At 37.0% G+C, this 16934-nt stretch overlaps 1 protein-coding gene across 3 annotated transcripts in view; it reads right to left on the reverse strand.

The window, feature by feature from the left end:
* Positions 1 to 5705: 5705 nt before the first annotated feature.
* DYNC1LI1 (dynein cytoplasmic 1 light intermediate chain 1) overlaps positions 5706 to 16934 on the reverse strand; it is a 30312-nt gene continuing 19083 nt past the window's right edge. Inside the window, exons 6-13 of one of the 3 annotated variants that reach the window (XM_036431692.2) lie at positions 16773 to 16866; positions 13411 to 13546; positions 12788 to 12899; positions 11393 to 11452; positions 10972 to 11016; positions 8903 to 9023; positions 7901 to 8056; positions 5706 to 6626 (exon numbers count right to left, since the gene is read on the reverse strand). In XM_036431692.2, coding sequence (XP_036287585.1) covers positions 6514 to 6626; positions 7901 to 8056; positions 8903 to 9023; positions 10972 to 11016; positions 11393 to 11452; positions 12788 to 12899; positions 13411 to 13546; positions 16773 to 16866 — 837 coding nt within the window. In that variant the 3' untranslated portion in view covers positions 5706 to 6513. Of the gene's footprint in view, positions 6627 to 7581; positions 7713 to 7900; positions 8057 to 8902; positions 9024 to 10971; positions 11017 to 11392; positions 11453 to 12787; positions 12900 to 13410; positions 13547 to 16772; positions 16867 to 16934 lie in introns of those variants that run through there. The other 2 variants (XM_045579349.1, XM_045579350.1) reach the window with 2 other exon arrangements.

The raw sequence follows: 16934 nt of genomic DNA on the forward strand, positions 1-16934 counted from the left end.
CGCCCCCGGCCCCGCCCCCTGACGCCAATAGGCCGCTCCCACTCGTCACGCGCCCCGTAGAGATCTGGGGATCCCCCTCTGGGTGACACAGCTGAGAGCATGGGCTCCACAGGCCAAGGTTGTGGGTTTGATCCCCAGCCCGGCTTGTACAAGAATCAAACAATGAGCCGAAACTTGTTTGGCTCAGTGGTAGAGCGTCGGCCTGCGGACTGAAAGGTCCCTGGTTCAATTCCAGTCAAGGGCATGTACCTTGGTTGCGGGTCCCCGGTGGGGGGTGTGCAAGAGGCAGCTGGTCGATGTTTCTAGCTCTTTCTCTCTCTCTCTTCCTCTGTAAAAAATCAATAAAATACATTATAAAAAAAATTTTTTTAAAGTAGTCATCCATTAAAAAAAAATCAAACAATGAATGCATAAATAAGTGGGAACAGCAAATCAATGTTTCTCTCTCAAAACTCAATTTAAAAATATAAATAAACAAAAGATCTGGGGAAAGGGGGGAAAAAAAGATCTTGGGAGAAGCTTTCACAGGAATAGCAGGTACACAGGTCCTGCTCATTCTGAAACCAAAGACTAAGCCAGGGAGAAGGAGAGATGAAATTGGAGATGTAGGAAAAGGCCAGATAATGTAGGGGCCTCTAGGGGACCCTAAAGGGCAAGTGAAGAAATTGAATTTAAGTGAAATGGGTTGTCTGGAAGGACTTTGAGGCATATTACCTTCTGCATCTCTTAATGTCTTTTAGGTTTATTCATCAACATCATTTAGTTTAGTTTTTCTTGTTCAGCTGCTGCAATCACATTAATTTTCTGTGAATTTATGGAAACTCATCAAGGAATGTAATTATATTTTAGCACCAGAAACTGATTAAATTACATGAGGCACACATATTTTTCTTCACACCAATATAATATATATTATTGCTTCCATTTTACAGATGAAATAAGTGAGGCCAACAGTCTGAGGATCATATCCCAGACCAAACATCCAGGGTCAGTGGGAATGAAAGACTAGGGTACTTGGAATCTTGCGGTTGACAAATAAGCCAGCAAAACCTCAACTTCTAACCCATCCTTCCATGGAAGAGGAGAGGGGTAACTGCTGCCACCTTCCTCCATGCTTATCTTCTCTCCCAAACCTCCCTTTTTTCTTCCAGAAACAAAACAAAAGCTCTCATTCAAATGAATAGAGACAAGTAGACATTACTTAGCAGGGGTTGTGCCCAGCCAGCCAAAGCTATCCTTCTGTCTTTGATTAAATGCATTCTAAATGTGCTGTGAGGCCAAGCAGTCACTGATTCTGTCCAATAAAATGAAGCCACTGTGTTTTCACCAAGGCTACAAGGATTCAGTCCTGCTCTTCAAGTCACCACCATCCCAAATGAGACACTACAGACATCTGAAATTTATTGATGGATAAGACGATAGACTTGTAGTAAAGCCATAGCTTATTCTGAGTGTTTGAACATTGTCAAAATAAAACATCGAGTAAAAGTTATAAAAAAAAAAAAAAAAAGAGACACTTTGAGTCAGGAGAGAAGATAAGCAGTCTCTCAACCCTCTTGGTTTAAGTACACTTCGGCAATTCTTATAAGGGTCTCTGCTTTTGTTTGAATTTAGAAGAGGAAAAAAATTTACAAACTTCAGGATGTATAAGAATCATCTGGGTGTTTAATTAAAAAAAGATTCTTAGAAATCCAGCTCCAGTCTGGCCATTGTGGTTCAGTGGTTGAATGTTGACCTATGGGCCAGGAGGTCACGGTTGGATTCCGGGACAGGGCATATGCCCAGGTTGCAAACTCATTCCCCAGTGTGAGGTGCAGAGGAAGCAGCAAATTCCTTACTCTCCTCTCATCATTGATGTTGTTTCTTCTTCTTCTTCTTCTTCTTCTTCTTCTTCTTCTTCTTCTTCTTCTTCTCCTTCTCCTTCTCCTTCTTGTTCTTCTTCTCTTAAATCGATAAAAATATATTTTTTAAAAGACAGAAAGAAACCCAATTCCAAAGGGTCTGAATTTGGGTAGGTCTTGAAACTTTTTTGTAACAAGCTCTCCAGATGATATTCATGAGAAATCCATTCATATGAAGGAACACTATATTTTAATGTGATCGGAATGAAAGCCAGTAGGTAGGAGACAGCAAATGTGCCCTAACTTCCTTTGCCTTGATTGATTTGGGGTACCCAAAGTTTAGACACTAATATCCCTCCCACTTAAAAAAAAAAAAAAAAAAAGTATGCATCACTTATTTTTTTAATGAAATAAAAGGCCAGATAAAGACTATAGGGCTTCATGAACAAAACACTTGTATCAAGGAGCCCTTTTGATGGATGTGTCCACACAGAAAACTGTCATCTTCACTAATGAATAAACAACACTGAATAATTAAACGCTGGGACTTGCCACAGTGAAATGAGAAACCTTGTTTATGGAGAAAAGATACATCAAATAGAAAAAAGATTCACTTAAGTTTTGAAGAACATTCATTTTTCTCTTTTAATATTAAATAACTAATATTGTTAAATGTGAGAAAAGTCACAAAAAGCTTAGGAAAACTTTATGAGATTTTATACATTCAAAAAATAATTTGATACTACTTTTTTCAGTTGAGATTTTAATTTTTCAATGGCTCCTACTCAAAAATTTCACTGGCTCTTACCAGTATTAGCACAGATAGGTAACAATGTGAATACAAAGTTGGGTCCTAAAGACTGTCTTACAATGAGACCATAGAAACTTCCCTAAAGGACTATGTCTCAAAATAGAAAGTGATGTGTACCATAAGAGAGTTACAAACTAAATGTGTTGGGAATTCACAGCAGAAAGATAAGAGGATCAGCATGAGGTGGGGGAGAGCTTCAAACTGGGAGTTAAGGAATGGTTTGGACATGCAGAAACAGGAAGGGGCAACTTGAAGGAAGGTAATGAAAGTGCATATTGGCACAGGTTGTGGAGATTATTATTAAGGACAAGATACAGTTAGGGTCCAACTTTGGAAGGCTTTCCTTTGCGGTTGAACAGGGAGGATTTTGTGTAGGAAAGTGAAATGGCCCGAGATCTTCCTTGGGAATATTTTCCAGCAGACTTGTGTAGACTGGATTGATTTCAAAGAGCCAGCTAGGGTTGTAAAATTCAGGAAAGAGGGCATAGGGGTTTAAATTTAGGCTTTAGTCAAGAAAACAGAGGGGATGGTTCCAAGAAAAGCTGTGGGTGATAAAATCAGTGAGAATGGACCAGTGTGTTTGATCACCTGAATCACATGGCAGGCCATAGATTTCTGGACCTCACCCCCCGAGTTTCTGACTCAATAGATGTGTGATGTAAAGCCAAAAAAAAAGAGTCTTGTTTTCTTTGTCTACATTTCCAAACAACTCAGAATGGACAAGGGTGCCAGGGAAACAAAGAGAAGTTTGGATCGGACTTTTTCCAGGGGTTAGTTTACTAAAGCTCCTCTAACTAATTTAGCCTTGAGGATAAGCAAACAAAATCATCAATCTCAGGTTCATTTATACCACCAGAGGGCCACAGTGGCAAAGGAATGTTCACAATGCCTTTTGTCCTAGGGTTTCTGCACTCGTTCATGACTAAGTGGTATTTGGGAATAGGGAAAGACTATGGGTCACTTAGTCTCCTTGCTTCTATAATGTTAGTTGTCCTTTAGTCTAAACTAGGGGTGTCGAACTCAATCAGAGAAGGGGCCAAAATCTAAAATCCAGCCTAAATCGCGGGCCGAATGGTTTACTGAACAGTCATAAACTGTCATTGTGATGGAAACGCAGCGGAGTGCAGTGATGACAGCGCGGTGCGGGCCACACTGCAAGGCCGGGCGGGACGGATTTGGCCCTCGGGCCTTGTGTTTGACACATGTGGTCTAAACAGTCTCATTATGTGTGAGCGATGTAATAAAGAAAGGTGGGGTCTTCTGATTTCTTGGGGAAGTGAGGGTGGGGCCCAGTTTGGTATCTGGATGACAGGGAATCCTGTCACTAACACAGAGCTTTGTCATTTCTATATATAGAAAAGGGTCTTCAATTTTTCCTCAGTTGACTAAATATTATTTTTTTGAGATGTTAAACACTGATGAAGGTTCCAGAAGTGAAAAAAAATACAAAGAGGCGCACACACACAAAATGTAACTTACCTATGGCTTTGGACAGTGGTTGGTTGGTTGGTGGGTAAGCATTCTCCCGAGACACACAGGGAGCTGGGGTGCCAATAATGTAGTTTTTCTTGATTATGGTGTTGGTTATATGTGATCACTGTATGGTATTTCACGCTATACTCCTATAACTTCTACTTCTCTGTAATGTATACTTCAATAAAAACTGCTTTAAAAAAAAGCTTAAAATCAAATTTCCTTGCAAAATTGGGACATAGGTTTTAGGCTTAAATATGGTAAACACAAGGTTTTAGATTAGTTAAAATGAATCTCATATAAAGGGAACGATTACAGTTATTTCAAGTAACAACTCAATTATTCATTTCAAGGATTTTCTAATACAACTCCAATGTCTTACAGAAAAAATGAGTTGGTCTAAACAAACAAACATAGCAGCCATAGTAAAACAGAGCTCAATATACAGTCTACAGTTTTCTTCCCTTCATTAGCTTTACTTACTTTATCAAGTGCTAGTTTAGAAAAATTGGTCTTTACAACACCATGATTATACAACACTTTCTGGACTAAAAATTTTATCAGTGGCATTTTTCATCTCATGTTTATCAAGCATATTTTTTTTGCATGCCCTGACAAACTAAATTTTTTCCACATTGAAATAAATTATTACCCTCATATATTTTTAACATTTATACTCAACTATTAGGAGCCAAATACTATTATAAAACTAAACAGACTTTAAGGTTCTAATGAAAGTATTGTGTGAACTGGTATCCTTCAACATTTTGCTGGAGGGGGGAAAAAATCTTTGAAATATGTATTTTAAAGTACTAACAAAGCCCAATTTAAAATATAGTAACCACATTTTCCAATTATCTGAAATGACTCAACGGTCAAATGTGTAAGTGTTCTTTAGGTGAACTTCAATAAGATGAAATTGTTCTTATGAAGGTTCTAAAACAAGCACTGAAGCCAAAACCGATTTGGTTCAGTGGATAGAGCGTTGGCCTGCGGACTGAAAGGTCCCGGGTTCGATTCCAATCAAGGGCATGTACCTTGGTTGTGGGCACATCTCCAGTAGAGGGTGTGCTAGAGGCAGCTGATGGATGATTCTCTCTCTTCGACGTTTCTAACTCTCTATTCCTCTCTCTTCCTCTCTGTAAAAAATCAATAAAATATATATTAAAAAATAATAATAATAAATTAAAAATAAATAAATAAAATAAAACAAGCACTGAAAACTACATATTGAAAAAGTAGAACTACTAACAGGTGTTCTCACCTCTACAAGAGTAGCTATGTGTCAGTGCATTTGACAAGCTTTTAAAAACAGCTTCTGTGCATTAATTAATGATAAAAGGCTATATTTTTATCTACTAAGAATGCTGGCACAGGATTCTGCAGTTCAAGACTTGTGGGAAAGGTTTGTTGATCAAGGTAAACTCCCAATTTAAGCAAACTTACCAAGATACTGAATCTCATGTACTCAGTCTCTTAGAAACAGGTAGAAAAATCAGAATGCTTAATAACCCTAATTAATCAAACACTTAAAAAAAATTTTAAATATAAGAGAATGCAACAAGTTATTTGAACCTGAATGCAGAGAATAAATACTTTATTAACTGATTACAATTGAAAGTCACAAACAAAAAAGGGGTGTATTAAGGCAGAGCCATATATATACACATATATATATGACATACATATATATGACATATATATATAGACAGATCCAAAGACTGTTACCGCTTTACATTAATAACCTCTGCATTTTTCTTTTACACATTTAGGCAGTGTGCTTTCTTTTCTTCTCAAAGAAATGAATCTTGACCAATATTTTAAATTGTATTTTGATAACAACTTACAGGATCATTGATTTAGACAATGACTAGTGTATCAAATGCTATCTGATAGTTTTCTCAGTATATTCCATTTGTGGTGGTATATTTATGTTGGTGTGGAAAATTTGATAATCATCTTTTTCCAGTAAAGCTAACGCATAATTTTTAAAAATGATTTTGAATAGTCTTAACTAAAATAAACTTGGATTTCCAAGTCAGTCAAATGCCCAAAGCATATTGTTTTCTGCCCTTCCCTAAACCTTCCTGTATGTTTTAAGTAGCCTTTAGAATATGTTCACATGGTTGAATTTCATATCTATAAATTTTGAGTTTTTTAAAATCCAAACTTCCTTATGCAAAGTGGCAATGCAAATAGCAATCCTACATAGGGAAGAATAATTTTTCTTCTGTATAGCTTCCTTTTATAAAAATGGGCAAAAAAAAAAAAAGTAGTTTAGTCCATCTGACAAAGCACTGCAGCTCCCTAATTCCACTCTTGAAGGAAAAGGCAGAGGCAAGTTTACATTATCCCAGAAAACTGAATAAATGGCTTTATTTGGTATCTTCAAGAAGCTTCTCCTTCCGTAGGAGATGTTGGTGATGTAGGAGAAACTGTGACTGGTTTTCGTGTAATTCTGTCCAGTTCCGCATGAACATCTGATAGGACAGGCTTCTGGCCTACAGAGAAATGAGATTTAGATATAACTAATAGTATCTTTTATAGCAATGTCTCTTTATTAAAGAAACTGCCAATGGTTTCATTAATTTTATGTAGCATACTAAAGTAAAAAACATATATAAACGAAGCCACTTTAAAATGAAGTCAGAGCTTTGGTCCAAGAGGATATCTCCAACTTTTGGAATGTTAAAATAGGGCAAAATAATCTTTGATTGGGCCTAAAGCAGAACTGTATCCCAAACAACTGTGTGCAAAGACAACAGAAAATCAGACTGTTAGAGCTACAGGACTGAAGATTAAAAACATTCTTTAGAATTAGCATCACTATGTTAGCTTATCTGTATTTATATAGAATTGCCTTCTTCTAGAAGCTGACATAATTGAGTAGTTGATGGAATTGTTCCCCTTCCCTTTCTCATAAATATTCCTGATCCCCCTGGCCTCTGTCTCCTAAAACTATTTAGGTTTCTGACTGAATCAGTGCTTCCTGACTAGCTATTCTTTTGGATCTCAAATAAATGCTATTGTCTCTCATTTGGTCTTTTATTTTTAGGTTAACATTAAGTGGCAAAAATATTCTAATTTAAAAATAAATTCCCTCATTTTAAATTGTGGCGTCTGAAAGGAAGTAAAAACTATCACCTATCAGTTAATCTCATAAAGATATTTTCAAAAAAGGCATAGGACAATAAGAACAGTAAAATAGAAAATAAAATTTTGAAATCCAGAAAGAAGATGGATTAGTGATAACTAAATTAGCAGTACTGAGAAACTTAATCTTCTACATTGTCCATAAGAAAAGCCAAAGAGTCATTCAATTTATATCCAGAAACGTGTAAAAGGTTCAAAAACATGGTAGTTGCAGGCATTTGTGACAACCTCTCCCTTGACCCCATGCAGGAATTTCGTGCACCAGGCCTCTAATTGAAACATAAAAGGACCTTGAAAACATTGTTAAGGAAGCCATATTCATATGAAATCTCCTATCAGCAAGTCCACATAAACAGAAATCAGATTAGTGTCACCTAGGACTAAGGGCTTCAGGGGAGGGAAGGAGTAACTGCTACTAGGTTGGAGGTTTCTTTCTGGGGAGATGAAAATATTCTAAAATTAGATTATAGTGATGATTTGCATAACTCTGTAACTATACTAACACTATTGAACTGTATACTTTAAATGAATGAACTTCACTTCACAGTATGTAAATTATACCTCCATAAAGTTGTTTCATTAAAAAAAGAGAGAGAGAGCGAGTGAGCTCCGGTAACTATACCTGACTTTTTGGCAGATGGTGGTAAACCACTGCTTCCACCTCCAGCCCCAGCTCCAGGGCTGCCACCACCAACATTGGGGCCTCCCGGAGAACCAGTCTTTTTACTCAGCAAACTATTGAAGAAATTTGCCAGGACACCTTCACTTGTAGCTCCAGCTATAGAACCAAAAACAGAAACTTTCAATCAAAACATCAGATTTTTCTACAAATTATTATTTTAGTAATCACACACAGAAAATGAATACAAAACTTGAAATTTAAGAACTGTATGTTCCAAATTCAATTCTACTTTGGTCTTAGAGCCTAATCTACTCATCTAGAACAAAATATTAGAATGTTATTTTAAAAAGACCAAAGGCATATTAAACAGATATTATTTGCTATATATCTCTGCTTTGAAAGAGGTTCTTTAAAAATATGTTGAGCCGAGATCGGATTGGTTCAATGGATAGAGCGTCGGCTTGGGGACTGAAGGGTCCCGGGTTCAATTCCGGTCAAGGGCATGTACCTTGGTTGCGGGCATATCTCCAGTAGGGGGTGTGCAAGAGGCAGATGATCGATGACTCTCTCTCATTGATGTTTCTAACTCTCTCTCTCTCTCCATTCCTCTCTGTACAAAATCAATAAAATATATTTTTAAAAATATATATATGTTGAAAAATATCTGCCTCAAGTATTAAAAAAAATCTAATACGCCTATATGATTATGCATATAGTTTTTCATGTTAATTGCAGAAAACCTATTATTATAAAAATATTAATTTCTTTAATGACCTACCATAGAAGAATGATTAAACACAAAGCTATCATAAAGCTTCCATCATAGAAATAACATATTAAAATGGTTTTCAGTCTGATTAACTATGAGATTATATCTATAGAGACAAAGATTAGAAGGTAGTGTACAAAAACTGCTATGGTAAAAGGGGATTCTATGTATTGTAGATTCTTTCTACTGAAAACGTACTATGTTGTTTTCTCCAATAAAAAGAAGAAATGTACCTTTCATGTTTGGATCAATTTTTTTTGACCCAGCAGGGATGGGTGACACGCTAGCAACATTGGATGACACTGATCTGTTTGGTGTTCGAGGGGAGCCTCCTGGGACTCTTGGTGAAGAATCCTGTGTAATAGGAAAGCCATAATTATAAAAACTGGAAACTTTCAACTTCACAAAAGTTATTATAAACTAGAAGCCCAATGCACCAAATTCGTGCAAGGGCCTTGGCCCTGTCCCCCGCCCACCACCACTGCAACCTCAGCAGGGGGCCTCTCCCATGGCCCCACCCGCTATAGCTTTGTCTGGAAGGAAGGACATCCAGAAGGACGTCTGGTCTAATTAGCATATTATGCTTTTATTATTATAGAAGAAATTACTTTGCAACTGTACCCCATCTGTTTTCTTACACTGCAAACAAGTGACAAAACTGTTCAGCAATCTGTCCTCTGTTAAGGACAGAAAAAAAGGCCCTTTTCTTTGCTGTGGTCTTCCACAACTTATGAAAAGCACCTGGTAATTAAATCCCAGTATTTTTAGCTCCTCTGACTCAAACAGCCCCGCTGTTCAAACTGCAAGACAAGATAAGCTACTCTCAAGGATAGATTCTTGCATTCCCCCTCTTCCTTGCTGTTTTTACAACTCAGAGATAATTCACACCAAGGAGTCTCTAATTAGTAGACAGTTTCCTCGCCTATCCCCCTTCAAACAAGCCTCTTTTGAACTCTTCATAAAACTTCCTCTAAGCATGCTTTACAGCAGTAGCTCCCAATGTGGGGCACATGCTCTATAGGGGGACAATTTTATTGTTATGGGGGCAATTTGAGAATTATTAACAGTGAATTTTTTTGCATTTCTTATGGTTATAGAGGCCTCATATACAGTGTGTGTGTGTGTGTGTGTGTGTGTGTGTGTGTGTATATATATATATATATATAGTGACATATTTATGCATTTCAGTTATCTATGTTTTGAATCTTTATTTGCTATTTTTTCATATTACTTCATTATTACAGTATTTTTTAACAATTTCTTATGATTTCTTCCTCAGTACTTCAACTGTCCTTTCATTCTTTTATTTTTCTCTTATTGGTGCCATGTTCTTTGGAAGCTTGTTTAGACCAAGTTAATGGCCTTTTAGGCTTCCTCCGCGTGAGCATGAGTTCACTTTCTGAATAAGAATTATATGTCACAGGGTGGGCATCTAGAGTTTAGGGATGCTTAGGTGAGGCATGGCCAAAAAAAAAAAAAAAAGGTTGAGAACCCCATTTTATAGGCTTAGGAAAAATACTAATAAGACACCTCCCTAGGACATCTGTCCCCATCTCCTGAAAAACAAACTATATTTTCAAGACAACCTCCTCGATGTCTGCTCAGCTTCAACCCCAAATCCTCCTCCTCCCTTTCTTGTCACCTAGCAACAGCAGCCATTACTCTTTAAAAGGGGAAGGTGCTCTTTATTTCTTTCCCTGTATTGATTAGCAATACATCAGGACTTTCCCTTCTGGGAAAGTAAAATAAACTTCCTCTCTGCATCTCTTCTTTTGGTTGTAAATTCATTCACTGGCCAAACCCTAACATCTTCATTATTAGAAAATACTAAAGTCCCTTCACATTTTAGAATACTAATTTTCCCTTCCATGGAAAAAGAAAACATATTGAGTAATGAAGGGTGGTTACTGGCGTAAGTTTGAGAGTCAGATCCGGGTTCCAATGTGGACTTACACCCTACCAGCTGCATAATCTTAGGGAAGCCAGTGTCCTTCAAAGCTTCCATTTCCCCCAGTACAAAATGGGGCTAATAATAGTTCCTGCCTCATAGGGCTGTTGTGAGGATTTCTAAAATAATACATTTAAATGGTTCAAAACTGATGCATAACAAACACTGCAAAATAGATCTTTTCCATTTAAGTCATCTAAAAGGAAGTAAGATTTATCTTTAAAAACTCTCACAAATTCCAGAATTCTTAATTCACATTTATATTAAAGCACACATGTCTATGCTTTAAGAAATAAAGAACTAAAGCAGTATGCACTGCATTTTAATAATTTTGTCAAAATCTGTAATACTGACCACAGGCCGCCCAGCTGCAGTTGGTGGTTGCTTTGCTAAAAGGGTCTGAAAAAAATTACAACAGAATTCTAGGTTAGATACTCATATAACAGATATTGTATTTTTTTTTTTTTTAATCCTCACCCGAGGATATTTTCTCAATAATTTTAGAGAGAGGGGAAGAGAGAAGCATCAGTGTGAGAGAAGTACATCTATTGGTTGCCTCCTCCACGAGTCCTGACCAGGGCCCAGACCGGGGAGGAGCCTGCAACTCAGGTACGTGCCCTTGACCAGAATTGAACCCAGAATCCTTCAGTCGGCAGGCCAACGGTTATCCACTAAGCCAAACTGGCTAGGGCTCTATTGTATTTCTAAATAAACTATATACAATAACAGTTTACCCATTAACCACACTAAGTCTGTTTATGATGTAATTCCATACCTGTAGCTTCATAAGAAATACTTGGTCATCTTCTGCCATAATTTCCTTCTCATGCACAAACTGAAATGAGCAATGCATAAATGAGCAAGTCTAGAAGCAGTAGAAGCAGAAACATTTGCAACCCATTTTTCCTAATTATACAGCAGACAGAAGAGCCATCACATTCTTATTTCAGAGAAACCAGGAGCAAGTGGCTTTTCATGCACACATGGTCTATTTTCCACCAGTTGCCAGAGTGATCCTTTTAAAAGGTTAGATCAGATTACATCACTCTTCTACTCAAATGGCCCCTCCAAGCACTTTCCATCCCTCTAAGAATGAAACCCAAAGTACTTTCTGCAGCCCCAGTGAGGCCCCCAAAGACCTTAACTCTGCCTTTTCATCTCCTAACCCGCTGGGCATTCCTGCCTCTGGGCACTTGCACTTCAGGTTCCCTCGCCTTCACCACTCTCCCCTCTTACCGAGGACATCCCCTAGCCGCTTCAACAACAGCATGCCTCTGGTCCCCATCTGGTTTCTCCCCTCTGCTTCACTTGCAGAGCACTTCTGACTACTTGAGGGCTGGCCCATGTATTGATTTACTGTTACATCACACCCTCCTTGTTATTAGCACCTAGTGCCTAAACATGGCTCGACCAAGATAACTAAAACAAAGCCCAATTTGTTGGTCAAAGAAAAACCGGGGGAAACCATTGCTTTTTGATGTGTGCATTTTTTTAAATAGACATCCAAACCAAATACCACATCAACTGATTTTTCATTTGGCATTACTTTTCTTTTTTCTGATTATCCACAAACAGAAGACAGCTGCTGAATGTACATGGATTCTTAAGTAAGACTCTTAATATATGTTAGATCAAAATTACTTTTTCTTCAAACATAAAATTCAAATTAGGGAGAAGTACTATGTACAACTTTTCAGTAATGTCTGTAATATCTAACTATAGGACACCATGACTGCTTAACATGAAATTAAGATATATGAAGAAAAAGTACCTTCTGGAACCCAATTTAACAGTCATAAGAGTGACATGTAATAGTCAAGACTCTAGGTTAGAAAGTTCACAGCTTCTACCTATTCAAACTGTTCAAGATCCATATACTCATACTAATCTGTGATTTCCATTAAAATATGAACTTTGAACTAATACTTTCTAATACAAATATGCCAAAGACTAAGGCATGATTCAGTAACTGAATAGTTGCTTTATGTTCTGATAAAACAGATCTTTATTTTGAATGATACATTATCAACACCCAAATTACACCCAGAAACCTCTTTGAAAGGATAAAACACTTATATCTTTCTACCTTAAAATCTTAAAATTATGGACTTCCCCCTCAGTTTAAAGGCATAAGTATTGAGATTATATGTGTATATACTAAAACTATTACCTTTCGAACAGGTGGTTTAGTTATAATGTCTTCAAAATTATCTTCTGCTTTTAGTGTTTGAAAATTTTCGTGTAATATTCCTATTTTCTTATCATTATCCCACCCCGCTGGACTGGAAAGAAACACACATGAGAAATTTTCAAGCATTTATGTAGTCATTCTTTTCATTTAACCATGATCAGCTTAATAGGAACATTTTTATGAAAATAAATTTGACCAATTATGAAAAACTAATCAGCTTTTTAAATTATAGGGCTCAAGTTATGGTTTACTAAATCACCTCCCAATTTTATTCAGGTAACTTTTAAAAATCATGTCTAAATTATACATTGGGTGCTTTATGTTATATCAGAACCATTTTAAGAGTAAGTAGATATACTAATATATACACGCAATAGATAGCAATAACATGGCCTTTCGAAGAGGGCTCAGGCCAGCAGTAAATCTAAAAGATAATGATAAATAGGTCAGGGCAGGTTATAAATAAAACAGTCTAGGGACAGATTCTCACCTACTCATCATGGAAAGGTCTCTACTGGTCTCACCTCAAAACTGAAAATGATGACTCACCATCATGGAGCAACAAATATGTGACAAAATAATATATTTAAGAGCATACTTACATAAATACTGCATCTTTTTCCACCACCACAGCAGGAATCTTATACGGAAATCCATACAGTTTCTGGACAATGTATTTATATACTAAATCTATATTTTTGTTTTCTTTTACTGACGTGTAAATAAGTGCTGCACCATCTGAATAGAACCATTAAGGAAATTTCTGGACAAATTCCACAAACAGGTCATAAAGTTCTTGTTCTCAGCCTAACATTCACAGCTACATAATTTATTCATTTCAAAAATAATGTCTAAAGGTATATCATTGAATATTTCAAAAGTATAAAATATTTAAATGCAGGCTAAAAGGCAAATAAAACATTTTTATAATAAGCTATGCTATATAATAAAAGCCTAACATGCAAATTGACCGAATTGCAGAAGTACTGGTAGAATGACATGCACTGACCACCAGGGGGCAGATGCTCAACGCAGAAGCTACCCCCAGCCCACAGGCCCCAGACCAGCCAAGGCAGGTGCCAGCAGGGGCTCCCTGATTGCCCCGCCTGTTGCCCTGCAGAGGGAGGTGACCTGTGGCAGTGGGGCAATCAGGGGACTGCCCCTCCATCACCCTACTGGTCACCTCTGCAGAGGGAGGCGACCAGCTGCGGTGGCGATGAGCAGGCAGCACCAGGCTGGCCAAGGCAGGTGCCAGCATGCCCCCCCCCCCCAATCGCTCCACAGATTGGCCCGGATGCCAGCCAGACCTAGGGACCTTACCCATGCACAAATTTTGTGCATCAGGCATCTAGTTATAAAATAAAACCAAAAGTTTCATTAAGCCAAAAAGGAAAAGGTAAATTTAGTAATACTGACACTACTACTACCTATATTTAAAGCACATGAAGAGGCAATTGCTTTGTTAAATTTCATGAAGGGGTATTATTTACCAACAACTGTTTTGTTTGCCTTTTCAACAAAAATGGTTTGCACAAGTACCTCTTATGATTTTTACTAGTTCCAGGAATGAGGACGTTAGGGACAAAGCTCAAGAGACCCACAAAAAAGAGAAGATGAACCGATAGGTATTACCAGGAAGCTTTCAGAAATGATCCAAGGCAAAGTAAATCTCATGGCCAAAACTTAAGCTAAGACAATCTCACATGATATATTAATTAAAGCAGATCGTAACTTTTACCCAAACAACATGATAAATTGAAAGAGGCCTGTGGAAAAAAGGGTCAGTGTGACTACTGACAATGTGGTCAGAGAGGTTATCAGAAATTCTATGACACTGGCCATAGTATCCTGAAAGAGATGGTAATTTATGCCAAAGGAAATGCTGGAAATGGGCTGACTTCTGATCTGAGACATGCATATTTGCTAGGACATGAACCTAAAAGTGGTATTACTAAATACTACTAAGCATAAATCTTGGTAGAAATAAATATCATAGTCTTAATTAAAAGCTTAATTGTGTAAATTTTTAATTAATGATCTTTCTCATGTGAACCAATTTATAATTTGAAAGATGTCTCAGTTGAAAAATACACATTGCAATTAAAATTTTAAAAATAAAGATGATTCTGAACTGTTGCCCTCACTCACTAACACACACACACACCCCTATCTTGAAGTGACTTGTCACATTCTGTTTTCTTTTCAAGTCAACTAGCTCTACTATCAATAAAAGGTATGTAATTATCTCAGTGGACAGTTTACTTCTTGATTACATTTCTGTATGTACATTTTCAAGTAGAGAATTAACAATCTTAAAAGAGACTGTTCTCAAATTTTGTAATTTTCAAAGATAAAAAGGGCTTTATATACCTACTTCAATTACTTTCACTTTTTGTTCCCTTTTTAAAGACTCTTTATATAGACTAATGCCCTTTAATTCAACCTGACTCAACCATTATGTGACATGAGAAAGGGCCATGGAGAGAACAAAGTACTGAAGGAAAAAGGAAAGGGAAACTACCAGTGCAGAGTGATCTTATTCATTATTCAGCTGGGCTTTCTATTAAGTGATCCTTAAATTAAATGTCCATTAATGAAAATGAAAAACTATTGATACTATAAATATACATGTATATTACTTATCATCTCTACCTACTCCTAATATAATTCCTTCACTTTTCAGACCCAAAAGCTTTGGTTGTGGAATGAAACCACAAACTATCTGGTGCACAACTCTCTCCCTCCGGTGTACTCAAACTGTGGTGAAGTTTTTGATAGTAAATTCTCTTAAAAGCATTCACTCCTAATCCTCACTTTATTCTCCTTTTAGTTGTACATGTTATTAATTAGCTCATCTAATCCTTGAAACCCAGACTAGACAAGATTCCTTGTGATACGTTTTCTAACTTTGTGATTATCAAAATCACCCAGAAAGCTTTTCTGGAGTATAGATTCTGACCTCGTAATGTTCCTCATTCAGTAAGTCTTAGATGGCACAGCCAGATTTTGAAACCAATACTTTAGATTATATGTGGAGATAACAACCAAACATATTAAAAACTAGAGGCCTGATGCATGACATTCAGGCACTGAAGGGAGTCCCTCAGCCTGGCCTGAGGCCTACCGCAGTCCGGGAACCCACGAGGGGTCCTCAGTGCTGCCGCAGGGGAGGGAGAAGCTCCCGCCAGCGCAGCTGCACTCCCCAGCCGTGAGCCGGCTTCTGGCTGAGCGGTGCTGCCCCATGGGACAGCTCCTGGGTTGAGCGTCTGCCCCATGGTGGTCAGTGCATGTCATTGCGACCAGTTGTTCAGCCTTTTGGTCCATTTGCATATTAGGGTTTTATTATATAGGATAAGAACACATGAACCTAAATGTTGATCTTTCCCCACCATCCACCAAATAAATGAATACCACTTTTTTTTTTTTTTGGGGGGGGGGGGAGGCGGCGACTGGTTTCATTTATTAAGACTCTAAAAGAGAATGTCAGAATGTCAATAGTGTAATGGCCAGTTAAAAGATTATTAATTATACTAAGAGTATTGAATTACTCCATTTATAACTGGGAATTGAACTTTAAAAAAAAGATAATACATACTAGGTTTCATAACAGTTTCATCTCAGCATTTTAGGATATAAACACATTGGTGGTATGAATACAACTTTTTAATCAGAATGATTACAATGCATACTCATTAAAACTTTACAAATAAGTCTAATATTTATTTTTCTTTAGTACTTTAAACACAGCATATCAAGTTAATATACTTTAATATTTGCTTTTACATCTCAAAATACCCAGATAAAAATGATTTGAGAACTAAAATGATATTTCTAGCCAGAGGCAGAAGAAACAAAGCTTATGGAATTTCTAAAGTACCATCAATTTAATTCCTTTCCTTAAAAATAAACAAACAGGTAAGGTACATTAAGGTGCATTGCACTAATCAATGTATTAAAAGGATACACTGTAAACAAAACTTCCGGATATGTGACTGAATAAAATCAAAATGTTCATCTTTGTAGTCATGTTCTTTCTCCAATACACTAATGGCATCACACTGTTGGGTTGAAATAATTTAAAAAACAATACATTAAATAATCAAGTTTAAATATAATGATTTAAACA

This window comes from Pipistrellus kuhlii, unplaced genomic scaffold (genome assembly GCF_014108245.1).
Source record: "Pipistrellus kuhlii isolate mPipKuh1 unplaced genomic scaffold, mPipKuh1.p scaffold_m20_p_11, whole genome shotgun sequence".
In the NCBI taxonomy this organism is placed as follows: domain Eukaryota; kingdom Metazoa; phylum Chordata; class Mammalia; order Chiroptera; family Vespertilionidae; genus Pipistrellus; species Pipistrellus kuhlii.